Source organism: Accipiter gentilis, chromosome 2 (assembly GCF_929443795.1).
Source record: "Accipiter gentilis chromosome 2, bAccGen1.1, whole genome shotgun sequence".
Lineage (NCBI taxonomy): Eukaryota > Metazoa > Chordata > Aves > Accipitriformes > Accipitridae > Astur > Astur gentilis.
In genome coordinates, this window is record NC_064881.1 from 37,343,352 (window position 1) to 37,357,789 (window position 14,438).

The window sequence follows — 14,438 nt, forward strand, 5'->3', positions numbered from 1 at the left end:
ACATATCTTTAGCAACAAAACTAAACCAAAAAAAGCAAATAGACTTTCATTTCCAAGGGTGATTTTCCATAATGTTTCACAACTTTACCTTTGGATGCATAAAAGCCCAATACAGAAATGTATTTGAAAGAAAACAAAAACTAGTAATCTTTGAATTTATCTACCATGAAATAATATATTACTTCAGCCATTCAAATAATCTGTAAATATCCACAGAATCTTTTCAGAAGATAGTTTTGTTTTTCTTAAGACAATGTTATACCACATTCTCATCAATACAAATTTAATAGAACTATAAACTCATGCAATTAGTGATACAATGTGAATAAAAAAATGTCTAACTAAAATAATTACTGAAACCCGGGTTTTTTTTTTTAAAAAAATGCAGACTCTTCTACTAAATGGTTCTGCTGACTCCAACACTTTTTACTTTGTAGATATTCAATCTTCTAATTCTGGCATTAGAATAGCATCATATTAGATATTTTTATTCAGATTTCCAGTTAACAGTTCTAGTCTGTATATATGTTTGCATATATACACACTTATAAATTGGTTTAAAATTCATCAGTTTCACAAAAATGTAACCAATTTTAAAGCTTGATCTTCATGAGACAATGTTCATTAAAAAATAGACAGTTTCAACAGAAACCTACATATTCAAACTTAGAAAGCTAAAAATACTGCCCTTGAGCTGCATCTTAAATTTTAAATACTAAATCCCTTTTTTTTCTCCACTCTACAGGTAAGATTTGGTTATTATACAATCAAAAAGATTTGTTCTAAGATTTGTTTCCAGTACCTGACAATATTTCCTGGGTCTACTTCAATCACCCACATGCAACGCAGATTGTTGTCATAAGGAAAAGGATAGCCAGGAGACAAGATTCTTCCTGATGATTCTCCTTTAAAACGGCCTCCACATTCAGCTAATAAAAAAACATTACATAACGTGTTACTTTTAGTTCATTACAGATGGTCTTCCAGCTAATCATCTGAGCAACCAATTTATACATCTACTCTCTTGCTGAAAAAGTAACACAACAAAACTGACCATGCCCTGAGATTGTAAGACAACATATAAGGACTTGAAATGCCTTGGGAAAGGAACATGTAAATGTGGTTTTATTTGAATATGTTTATATTTTCCTTTGGCACTTATGTTTTTCTAATAATTTTGAACAAACTGTAATGATTAGAAAATATACCATTATCTAAAGGAAGGAGCATGGATTGTTACTTGAAAAAAAACCCAAACAAACCCAAGAACACCCTGCCACCCTAAAGCAGTAGAATTAAATTAAGAAAACTAAATAAGTACGTACAAAATAAAATATATTTTTTTTTAAAAAAAGAGATGAAACACTAAATAAAAGCTGGCTATTCAGAGAGAAAATCAGCCTTTCAGCCTAGGAAAAAAAAAAAAAAGTTGTGAAACTTCTTACTCAAAACTTGTCCTCACAGTGAAGCTATAGTATTTCTTAGAGGATAACAGATGGTAAGTACTTCCCTCTTAGATGGCCTCAGCCAGTCATTAAGCAAAACTGAGTATTTCATAATCTTAATACCTAATCTTTGAGAAAACTTGAGGCCTTTAAAGCCTTCCTATTTTGCTTTTTTTCCTTTTAAAGTCCCTCTAATGCTTTCTCTCTTGTGAAGTGCAAAGGCAAAGTAATCCTTTGATTAGATTTCTTGGTATAGTTAACATGCAGTTTTATTTTGATTTAAAATCACCTAAAATATCTAGTTGGGAGATTTATTACATAATGATCTGTGAGTTCTGTGATAAAATATAATTGAAATGCTACTCTTGATGGATTTTCTGACATAATAAAAGCAAATTTGCAGAGACAGGTGGCCTTTCATATCTTTTTTAAGCACTTCACCAATCTGTTAATTCCTAAACACCCTTTTAAAAAAAATCTTTCATAATTATTCAACTCAGAGGACAGCATAGTCTATTATTCTTCCAGTAGAGTAAGGATATAAATAGAGTACACTATAAAGAAAAAATTACTCACTGACAAACTGAATGAAATTTAAAATTAATTACATTTCATCCAGGACCACTGAACAACTACAAGTTTATAATTTCTAATTTTCACAAAGGATAACTGGTTTGCCTTTTTATTATGATTTTTGCAGGTTCCCTCTCTCCCCTGTGGTTTATTTCTGCCTCTGCAGCAAGGTTCCAGCTCCCCAGTTTTGCTGGTTGCTGAATCAGCTCTGAAAGTGGTGAATTCTCAGAAAGCAGCATCCTCTCAGGTTGCAGTCAGGAGTAACAGAGCAAAACCCTTTTTATGTTACATCTCCAGATTGCTTACTACAAATAAAATCCTAATTAAGAATCCTAGTTTTGCCTCCAAGTGTCAATACTAAGGATTCTCCTAAGGATGTCAAGTTAAAGGAAATACGTATTATACTACATTTCTTCTGCAAATTCCATGGATAGTATGTCGTACTGTAATATTTACTACGTGTTTAAGATTTATGATTACTACAGCTGCTTGAAAAGTTTTCCTGTTGTCTTGTCAATGTCACATTCTTCCATGAAATGATACTAAAACAAGAACAGTAGCATTTTTAAGCCAATTTCTGATAGTAGCAGCAAATTAAAGTGTCTGTTGACTTATGTTGCTCATAAATATCCAGGAAAATAATTTTATTTGTACATGCCAACCTAAAGTATTTCAAGCAAAGCATCACTGTTTTCACAGATTCTCAAGGTTTGCCTGAAAAATCTGTAGACCATAAAGATCTTGTAGTGGGCTGGGACCAAGTTCTTTTAAGTATGAACCTTGAGTGAATACAGCTACCTGACTCATGAACAAGTACTCTGGAAATAAAGGGCAAGTGTTTCAAAAAATCTTTTTGTTTGTTTTTTTCAATTTCCTTTCATAGCAAAGAAGTTTAGTTTCAATCTAATTCTAACTAAAAGTGAATGTTTAAAGAAGGATTCCTATGAACCAGAAATGTTAGAACGGTTTTACTGCTGATTCATCTTCACCTCCTGCTATTTAACCCATTACTGAATTAAAAGTCTCAAAACCTGACTGTTCTGATCACAAATGACTAAGATGTTCAGACCCAGGCTTCTGTTTGGACATATTAAAGAGATACCTGAAAGAGGTCTCAGTAGTATACAAAAACTGTTGTGATGCAATTTTTTTGTTTTCTGAGGAATATTTCTACTCTGAGCATGCTTTTTTTACTAATCATATTGTGCATTTCTTAACTGCCCTCTGTCTTCCCAGTTCTCTTCTAGCCAATTTCCTCACATTGCATCATTACTAAGACATCATTAATCTTTTACTATACATTTTTCAGTGCAAGAAGACATTTTATAGGATTCATAATGCATCCCTTCAAGAGTATTTTAAAGCATCTGCAGTGAACCATAATTAATATGAAAAACCAAAAGGTATGTGGAATCCAAGACCATTATTTACAATTGGCATTCAAAATTTTTTTGATTTCTTAAGCTTGTCTATACAAAAAACCTCACCTGTTCTAATTAAATTTCTTTTAAAATCTATTTAGCCAAACCTATGCAATCCTCACTTTGGGGTGGATGCTACTGCTGATACAGACAACAGCTGTACAGCTATTTAACTCTTCTTTGGGTGCAAGTAACATGTTTTATTATTTGGCTATGGAGAAATACCTAATTGATTCAGACAAAATCAATATAAATAATTTCTAAGCTCATTAAAATGACACCATCTATGTACTTTTGTTTGCTTGATAAAGAACAATATATACAAATACGTGGTATTCTGAACTGGATGGATAAGTAACCTCCCTGTGAATAGCAGACTAATAGATATGTTTTGAGTAAGATTGATTCAAAACTCAAGAAGTTTACACCACAGGTTGATTCACATTCTAAGTAGATTCACCTATATAGAACATTTTGGAATAACTGTATTGCAGTCTTCACAGAGTCTGGTGGCAGTGCAAAACCCCAGGTGCTTAATTTGTGTTATTTTCTTTGAAAGATAGTGATTTAAGTTGCATAGTTTACCAGTATTGAAATAAAAAAGAATATAAAACCTTGAATATATGCAGCATATCATCACTTTTAACAGATGTCCAGATTCAACTCTGGATTTCAGTTCACTGAAATTTTTTGTTTATGTCAGCTCTGAATCTGGCTCACTTCCTAATCCAAAGGTGGCCAACCTGTACCTTTTGAGCTGTATGCATCTATTTTGGAAAGGAACTGCTGAATAATTAAATCCAGGGACCTTCCTCCAAACAGCTTCTGTCATGTAGGGGACACACAACAACAGTGTTCAACTCCCACCTGTGAGCTGTTCTAGTGATCCCCATCCAGTAGACTGTCTAGATTTGAACTATATGAGGTTTTCAGTATTTGCTTAGAATATGAGAAAGTTGAAGCTCCCCCAGTTAGTGTGAATAGTGCACAGTACATAATCTAGATAATCAATAAAAAAAAAATGAAGGAATAGTTTTAGACATTTTCACCTTGGTCTGTTTTAAAACTAAGCAAGAATTCACATATATAGCTGAGTGTTACTATGGTGACACATTCTATGATTTTTAATGCTTATAATGGAACTGAAAATGTAATTTGATATTGAAACTTTTAACTTCAACTTTCTGGCACCCTCACATTTTATTTGATCTTTTTGTTTCAACTTCCATCATATGTTCTTTGTACACCTCCTATTTGCTACTTGCATGTTCCAGTGCCATGCTTTCCCCCTAATTCTTTGGTTTTCTATACCCTGAATGATGTAGAAATTAGTTAAGGCTTATCACAGATTTGGGATTTAAGCAATTTTTCCCTAAATATTACTCTAAGAGAGCTGTTCAGTTCTTATTTGTTGCATATGTTTCTTAAATGGGCTTTATGTCTTGATGAAGATATGTCAAAATACACTGTTTTCTGTCACACTTAAATCTAAGCACAAAGTGCATTTCACCTCTTGCTTCCCCTACTCACTCAGTCCAAATTTCCTCCAAAAGGAGATGAAAAAGGAAGAAATTTACCAGAATATTTAAGTCTTGTCGTCTTTTTGCTCAGGAATTGAGTCTGTAGGTACCTGCACAACCTATAAAGTTATCATGATATTGTAATAAAGTGTATAATATTGTGTTATTCATCACAGCAACATAACAGAAGCCAAGTAATATGTCTGTATCTCTTCATATATTTAAGTTTTTCTTTTAATTTATTTTGTAGTATTTATGTGTAAATATGTGAAAAGTTTTCTAGCTTAGTGTTAGTTAGATGAAATAAAAAAAGAAATACTGGTTTTAGAACCCCTCATAAAACATACATGGTCCTGGCTTTCTGATTAAGCTTTTTAAGTTGACCATTTGCTGACTATAACTAGATTTTCATGTATTAGGAATTTCAGTATGCACAAACGTTTAATAATTACTCTCTTTTCTTAACCTAAAAAAAGCAACAGCACTCTCATAGACTTAGATGAGATCTATGCACACAGATTTCTAAATGTATGTGTAACTAGATCTGTACACATACAGATCAGATTTCACAAAGATCTAATAATCCTTACTTTTTTTTCTTTCTTATATTCAGGTATTAATTTAAGCAAATAAAAAATAAGAGTCTACTACCAATACATGATGGTAGAGGATAGTCCCATGCCCTTCTTTCTCCAGTCATACACTTTAAAAGGCTGCTTCCATGGAGTGTGTAACCTGGATTGCATCCATAAATTATAGTGCTTCCAGCAAAATGGCCTTGGTCACTGATTTTATATCCAAACTGTGGCACACCAGGGTCCTCACAATGTGAAAGCTCAAAACCTGTGGTAGAATTAACACATTATAGTTAAAAAAATCAAAGAAATAGATATATTAATGAAATTCAGATTTTCTGTTTTCCAATGGAAAGCAAACATTTTCAGACTTCATGTAACAACATATTTAAAGTTTCTTCCCTGTTTTTAAACAGTCTAAAGGACAACTGTCTATACCTCTCACTTAGAGCATGCAAACCAAACTGTGTCATAACATTTTTCCTAAGAGTCCAATTAAAGACTTAGAAGGAAATTCATTACCATTATCAATCAGTTCTAAAATGATATGATAAATGATAAAATGGCAGTTAAAGTGGTTGTCCATTTATTTTGATGACAATCTAGTTTTTGAATAGACATTTAAAGACTCAAACAAAACTGCACAGCAGATTTGTTATTGTGCACAGTAACAACAACAGCACAATAGCACCTATGGCACCAAAGAAATACTGTTATATTCATCAATACCTACCATAATCCTGCATTAAGTAGACTGTAAATTTAAAAACTACATGGAGGAAGCAATGATAATGATGATGTAGAGAATTCAAGCCAAATAATTTGGACATTTTGGAGAATTAAGAGACGTGGAACAAGAAGGAAACAAAATGACTTATGCATCATATGGAAATAGGGAAGCATATTAACATTTTGGGAAACATAAACTGTAATTTGGTGGAAATATTTTCTATTACAAGTAAGATTTTCTGTTATTAACAGAGAAGCAGCTCAAAACCTCGCTTTGTTCAAAACCAAATGGTTTTTATCAATACCATGCAGCTCAAACTCTTTGTAGGTAAAAAAGGTGCTTTGTGTCAGATTGATATTCTTATATGTAGGTGACACGGGAGCAAATGAAGGGGTTTTCATATCTGCATTGTTTAGTGAAGTCACTTACACAGTATTTGTCCATCTGGTCAACAGTTGGTAGCCTTTCACAATCTCTCCTCAGGTACTGAATCATTACCATTGATTGATTGAAAAAATGGTCATTATTTTATTTTACAGACAAAATGCTTCAGGTTGGATAAGGCTGTTTGCTCACATAAGGAAAAAAAATAGGTCAAATGCTCTATCTTCCCTGTTCTTCCTTCAGCTCATTTAATGTCTCACTGAAAATGGCTCACCTCCTGAAGAGCCTTCAGAAGCTCTGAGCTGAACTTTTCTCATTCCTAGTTAAGTTATTGTTTCCCAGAACAGACTGCACTGAAGGAGCTCTAAAAGGGGTTAATGTGAGTTCCAAATGAAGAACCTTTTTTGATATTGCCAGTCTGGATACTTACTGACAAGTTAGAATTTCCTGTCTAAGAAAAATGTTGATCATACTGTGTGAAAAGAAGTTAAAATGTGCCTTGATCACTGAAATGTCCTCAACTCTGGATGGCCTGCTTATAGACACAGCACCAAAGTAGTCCTTTTAACTGATCACTTCCCTCTTGAAGATGAACAAGTAACTCCATTGCCTAAGCATAGGTACTAGAAGCATTTTTGCTGCCCTAAGTTATTTCAGCTATCCACACAGTGCTGGCAGTTCTGGCAACAGAACCAAAGGGAAAACTGTATCCTTCTGGAGAAGCACCTGATAGCTAGGAGCATAGTGGAGAGATCTAGAAAGGCAATAGTTGGCTATTTTAGGCAACTGAAAGAACACGAATCTTCACAATGTGTCCCTGAAGACACAGAATGTTTCATTACAACTTGTGGGGATTTTTTTTTTTCTGCTTAAAAGCATAAGGGTAAGCCCATGGCACTTTTGGAAGGTTTCATTGTTTATAACTATGCAAAACAAATATTAGCTGTCTTTCCCAAAATGGGAAATGGCCAATCGGTGATGAACAGTGACATGAAATCTAATTGGAGGCTGGTAACTAGTGGTGTGCTGTAGGGGTTAATACCGTGTCCAATCCTGTTCAACTTGATCTGGGTGAAGGGGTAGAGCACACCCTCAGGAAGTTTGATCATAACACCAACCTGGGAGGACTGGCTGGTACACCAGAGGGTCATGCTGCCATCCAGAGGGACTTCAACAGGCTGGAGAAACAGGCTGACACGATCAGTAAGGAGATGTGCAAAGTCCTCAACCTGGGGAGGAACAACCCCATGCACCAGAATATGCTGGGGGCCACCCAGCTGGAAAGCAGCTTTGCAGAAGCCTACTGGAGGTCCTGATGGATGCCAAGCCCAACATGACCCAGCGATGTGCCCTCGCAGCAAAGAAGGCTAAAGGTATCCTGGGCTGCATTAGGAGGCATGTTGCCAGCAGGTCAACAGACATGATCCTTCCCATCTATCCTAAGCACTGTTGAGGTCACATCTGGAGTATGGTGCCCAGTTCTGGGCTCCCCAGTACAAGATGTGGAGCTAATCAATAAAGTCCAGTGAAGGACCACTAAGATGATTAAGAGATGGGAGCATCTCTCCTATAGGTAAAGGCACAGAGAATTGAGACTGTTCAGCCTGGAGAAGAGAAGGCTTCAGGGGATCTTATCCATGCATAAAAATCCGAAGGGACAGTATAAAGGAGATGGAGTATATTGAGTCTGGCTGGGATGGAGTTTATTATCTTCATAGAAGACCATACAGTGCTGTGATTTAGATTGGTGTGTTATCAACACTGGTTTAGTCAATTTTTCTGCTATTGTTGAGCAGTACTTGCACAGCATCAAGTTCTCTGTTTCTCACTCTGCCCTCTCAGCAAGTAGGCTGGAGGTGGGCACTGCTGGGACAGCTGACCCCAAGTGACCAAAGAGATATTCCATGCCATATAATGTCTTGCTGAGCAATAAAACTGGGGGTTAGTCTTTCCAAAGGGGCCATTGCTCAGATACTGGCTGGGCATTGGTCTGCTTGTGGGAGGTGATGATTGACCACCTTTGCATCACTTGTTTTTTGTTTTTCTGTTTCTTTCCTGTCTATTTTGCCCCCAACTTTTTCTCTTCCAATTGTACAAATATCTACAAAAGAAGATTCAGCACTGTTAAGGCTAATAACTGTTCAGGCTCGGAAAGTGTATTCTACAAGAATGCCTGTCTAAAAAACAGGAAATGTTAATAATAAGGTTCAAGTGCTGGGCTTGGGTGTACCTATATAAATAAGAAAAATGAAACACCTTGACACTTACATAGTAACACAGCACTGAAAGGCCTATCTTTAATCATAGGGTAGAGCCCTACACTATCACAGGTTATTACAAGGTATAATTATGCAACTTTCACTGGAAAAATAATTACATACTCTTGTAATATCTTGAAATATTTTCCTTTCATTCTGCTAGACTTATATTATTTTTATTAGCATTAGTTTTAAAAACATGATGGAGAGTTTTTGAAACATAAGAATATTTTTTGAATAGGGGAAAATAAATGATGTAAGCACAAGGAGAAAAAAAGGATGTTGACAGCTGCATTACAGAATTACCTTATAGCACTGTTCTGCTTGCTAAAAGTCGGGTTTATATAATAATTCAGCAATGATGAAATAATTATACGGTAAAGAAGTCATATACACTGCATGCCAATAGATACATGTAAGAATCACATACATTTTCAGAAGTTGCCACTTGATAAAATATATGTGTATTGCTGTTTCCCATATACCCTCTAAGCCAAAGATCTGATAAGATTTTTCCTCTTCTAATCTTTGTAGTTTAATTTTTTCAGGCTACATTTAGGTAAGAAGTTTTTTAGGTATCTTTCTTTATCATTTTGGTTCCAAATTGGATTATTCTAAACAATAATCCAAAGTGAGAAATTGCTAGTGTGATGGAAAATTAGTATTGAACATGAGTCTTGAGATGGAGACTGTCTTTTACTTAAGAATTATCTTTATGAAACAATGGGGTTTAGTTACACATTTAAAACTATTCACGTGCTTAGATATTTTTATATGCTAATACAACTGAAAGACTGAAAAAACCTTCAAAATAACCCTCTAGGAAAAAAAAGTGGTTTAAGTATCAAACTGTGCACAGTACTGTCAAAGCAAGGTTTCAGTATGCTACATGTTTAGGGTTTTTTGAGGTACAATTATGGTACTATGTTATTTTGATGAGTGATTTGCTGTTGATTTTGTCATTATTTGTCTTTCGACTGCATTTTCATCTTATGAGCAAAGAATTTTCATTCCTTTAAAATCATAAATCTATTACTACTATTTTCTCAAATACTTACTGGTATACACAAGCTGAAAACCTTCATCAGTGCCCTCCATGTCTGAGTTAAATTCCAACCACAAATGATTTGAAGTACTACTTAGCGTTAGGCCTCTTAATGATGCCCCAGAATATGCACCCAGCAGGTGAGCAGTGTTGTCTTTGCCATCATAGATCTGTAAAACAAATCAGAGTTTTACAATTATGAAAAATAAAATGAGATATTTTATTTACAAAATAATTCTGTACATCTCCATTAAGAGCAAGGACAGCTCTGCAAAGGGAGATCTATTGCCAGTCAACCCGAAGTACTATTTGGATATGCTGTTTGCCTCTCTTGAGTTAAACTGACTTAATTGTGGTGTTTTTTCAAATGCACAATTTAAAACATGTCAGTTCCTTTTTTGCCTAACAATAGAAGTAGACAGAGGTGCCATATCAGCTTGATGTTTTTAAACCTCTGTTTTCTCTTTCACTGCCGGTATTGCAATTCTGGTCATAAACTATCAGCAAACAAATATTTTGTGTAGCTGTCTCTGCCTCAAGTCACTGAGATGGCATAATAGAAAAGCTCACATCTCCCCAAATTTGGCTCATTAAATAAATCACTGAATTCTTTTTCTATGTAAAGAGAGGTTCAAATATGACTATAAAGTAAAAGGAGACTAGGAAATAAAGTAAGTCAAACAACTGCTTCTGTAAGTTGAAAGAGTCATGTAATCTATATGTAAATTGGAATACAGCACTTTTATTATTTCTTTTTTCTTCAAGAGTTTTTCTTTTCCATATTGGAAATGGAAACTTCTATCAGACTACTAAATATATAAAACAATCTTTTAATAATTTTCAGCAAATTTCTTTAGAAGATTGGTTGTTTAAAAGCATTCGTCTAATTCCTAAAAATAGTTAAACTATAACTTAATAATAGCTAACCCAGCCACTCTGTCCTGTAGGATTTATTTAGTGCCTTCTATGATAAAAAAAAAAATTATTAATTTTTTAGTTAAGAAAAATTTCACGTGCAAATCAGTAAATTGACCTCTGAATAATTTTTAAATTGCAATAGAGGTAAATTCTAAAGCTCTAGTAAAAGAACAGAGAATTGTCTCCAGTTCTAAATAAGATCTAATTGTGTTAATTTAAAATGTAATTAAATCTTTCATTTGTAAACAGGAATCTATACCACAAAGAAATCAAAACAAATACACCAGCAATAGTAGTGAGGCAACAAAGTGAATGTGAAATACTGATGCCTGCTCCCCCTCTGTGAGAATGGCATACACATAAATCCTATTTTGCAGAAATCCTTATGTGTCTAGTAATAACAAAGACTTCACATTTAATGATATGCTGAAATAAAACAAATAAGCCACTTCTAGTCACCTCTGATGAATAAATAAGTGTACAACAGTATAAGAAGCACAGCAAAGTGACTTGGCATCATTTCTTGTGTCTTACTGAAACAAGCAAATAAATTCCAAGCAAACTTCATATTTAAATGCCATTGTCCTTAAATGGAGTAAAAATAAGAAATTAAAGAAAAAAAAGGTGCAATTAATGCTTAACAACTAAAAAGTAATATTAAAATATATAAAATAGTATTAAAATGGATTTCTCTATTTTATTTCAAACTTCTTTAAAACTATACTGAGATCAGTAACCAAGCCAGAAAAAAACAACAGAAAATTAGTTCTGAAATAGACTGTTTTGTTTTGGTAACTGAAAGAAAAAACACCCATTCCAGAATTACTACTATCCCACAAAGATATTTACATCATGACAAACTTAAAGAAAACCCAGCTTAAATTTGATGCTCTCTCTCCTAATCTCTCCAAGGCACTTTTAACACCCAAGTATTCAGGATTTATTTTATTTTTAAACACTACATAAGAGTAATCTATTTCCTGCTATGCATGTATCACTAATAATTAACCAAAGGAAGCTATTAAGTTATACCAACTATTCTCAGCCACTTCATAATACCATTTATCTGCATGTTAGAATTTTCCAACACATAATTTATTGCCAATTTTGTTAACTGTCCTACCATTAAACCTTTCACATTGGCACACTGACATCTCTCCAGAGTTGACACTAATTCTACTTTACGGACTAACTAGCTGTCCCAGTTATACTTCTAAGCCTATATAATTTCTATGAAGGAACAAAATTTAACATACCCTAACACTTCTGCAAGTCTATGATTCTTTGAGTAGGAAAACTGCATTTGGATAAGGGAGGGATGTGATTAATTTGAACATGAAATTAAAATATCTTTTTTTTCTTTTGGTTGCTGACTTTCAAATATTCAAAGTATTGAGATAGTGTGGTGTCCCTTAGGACAATAAATGGATGCATATTTTGTAGTATAATTCTCAATTTAAGTCACATTGTCTTTTTTGTGCTTCATTCAAGTTAATGGGCACTAAACAGAAATTTCTAGATGTAATTTAAATAATACAGTTTAAGTTGAACAGAAAGTGGTAACAGCCTACATTGCCTTGTGAGATTTGCAGAACCAGCATTTTCTTTCTAACCTTCCTAAAGTAGGTGGGAGTTTTGCTTAAGATTTTGAATGAGTTAGTAATTCAGTTTCAGAATTTGATCCAGAACACAAGATTGTATGTTAATTAAGGTAGCACCATTATCTTATTTTTAATATAGGAATATTCTTTTTTTATAGGCCTTGCCAGCACATCTGGATTTATGTCACTTGAGTGCTAAATGTATGGACAAAAAAATAATTATGAAAATATTATTGTTTGGATGCATTTTCCTTAAAATCATCCCGTAGCATTCATGCAAAGATAATTGATTCATGACTGTATAATGACTGAATATGCCAGTGACAAGCTATTTGGAAAACAGAGGGCCACCTTTATCAGCTATATAAAGGCCCGATCTGTTAAATGATTAATTCACACAGAGGAGCAAAGGCACAGAAAATTTTGTCAACATTCTTCATATCACAATGATATTTTGAAATGTTATAGAGAACGATGTTAATAGCGAACACTGTTTACATAAATACAATTTGAACTGATAGATGTAATGTTTAATTTGGGGAAGAGGGGTTATATTTGCATTTGCAGTTAGAGAAAAAATAAAACTTCCTAAGCTTTTGAGGGGCTCCACTATCAACAAATTTTACATGGAAATTAACGGCTTTTTTTTCTGCTAACTTATTTAACTCCATAAAGTTTTAGCAGGGGAACAGTATAAAGTGAATGTATTAAATTTGTGCATTTTAATCAAACTATTTTTGAGATTTGCCATTGAAACATAAAAGGCATATGGATATGAAAATATGTGCCTTTTTAAAGAGAAGAAATAACATAAAATCAGCAGCTCAGAGCTGAGGCTGTCAACACCCTGTCAAATGTATCATTTATATCACATGCAAATAGAAGTACTAATATAAAGACAGAAAAGGGCCCATATGTTTAGGGGGTTTTTTTGTCCCCTACACTTATTACCTATTTCTCACTCATGTTTTCAGGATGATATTCCTGAAAGGATTATGATAGCAATTGTGGAGTTTCTTAAGAAATAAATTACGAAAAAGCCCCAAACATTACCTCCCTTCAAAGTCTTTTGCACAAAAACACTCAAAAACTGAATCAAGTGCACACATTTCAAAAGCTGGCCCACAAGTGAGAGAGCAAACATATGCAGTAAAACTGAATCCTCCATATTTTGCAGGAGCACAGAGCACTGAGCCAAGCACAGAAGAAGGGGACCCTTAATGTCAGTTATTCTGTTTGGTTTACTGACATACTGTTACCTGCCTGTTGCTGCATTGAGCATTTTAGTAAAAAGAAGAAGAAAGATTGCTTCATTACAGTATCAAAAATTATATTTAAAGCCATTTTTTTCCACATAGGTGCAATCTCATCTAGCACATCAGCTCTCACTATATATTGCCAAGAGCAAAACCTGCTACAAAAGGAAAAAAAAAAAAATCCTCACAAACAACTGATACTTTCTTCCCATCTCAGTCCTTTTCATATTTGGTGTTCCTTTCTCTTTTGTTTTAGGTTTACTTATGGAATCTGTACCACGGAAGTAGTATGGAAGTAGTACCATGCACAGGTAGATTTTTATTTATGTTGAAATCTACTGAAAATAAAGATAATATGATTGTTTTCTTTGTTCAAGCTTCAATTCTAACAAAAGATGCCTTTCCCCCAGTAAATTAGAGAAGTGTATTAAAAGATCTTTGACATAAAGAATACATTCTACATTCAACTGATTTCATCACAAAGTGTTCACCACTAACAATGGACTATTCAGGCAAGTAGAAGAATGGCAACTCTGTTCCTTTCCATGCAAATCTAAAGCGTTTGCTTACAGCTATCAAAGACGATGGAGTTTAGAGGAAAAACTGGTGGAGGGAGACAAAAGCAGGGGAAAAAAAACCAGGTAGAAATGTTCTCATACTTTGGAAACCCACATAGGCAGTTTACTCTAAAAAATTGGAATTCTGTGGAGCG

At 34.0% G+C, this 14,438-nt stretch overlaps 1 protein-coding gene across 3 annotated transcripts in view; it reads right to left on the bottom strand.

The window, feature by feature from the left end:
• Nucleotides 1-14,438, bottom strand: part of CSMD3 (CUB and Sushi multiple domains 3) — a 767,893-nt gene that overhangs the window by 248,129 nt on the left and 505,326 nt on the right. For all 3 annotated transcript variants that reach the window (XM_049824473.1, XM_049824463.1, XM_049824457.1), the window contains 3 exons: nucleotides 9,965-10,121; nucleotides 5,611-5,802; nucleotides 803-929 (listed from right to left, as the gene is read on the bottom strand). In XM_049824473.1, the coding sequence (XP_049680430.1) occupies nucleotides 803-929; nucleotides 5,611-5,802; nucleotides 9,965-10,121 (476 nt within the window). The remainder of the gene's footprint in view (nucleotides 1-802; nucleotides 930-5,610; nucleotides 5,803-9,964; nucleotides 10,122-14,438) is intronic.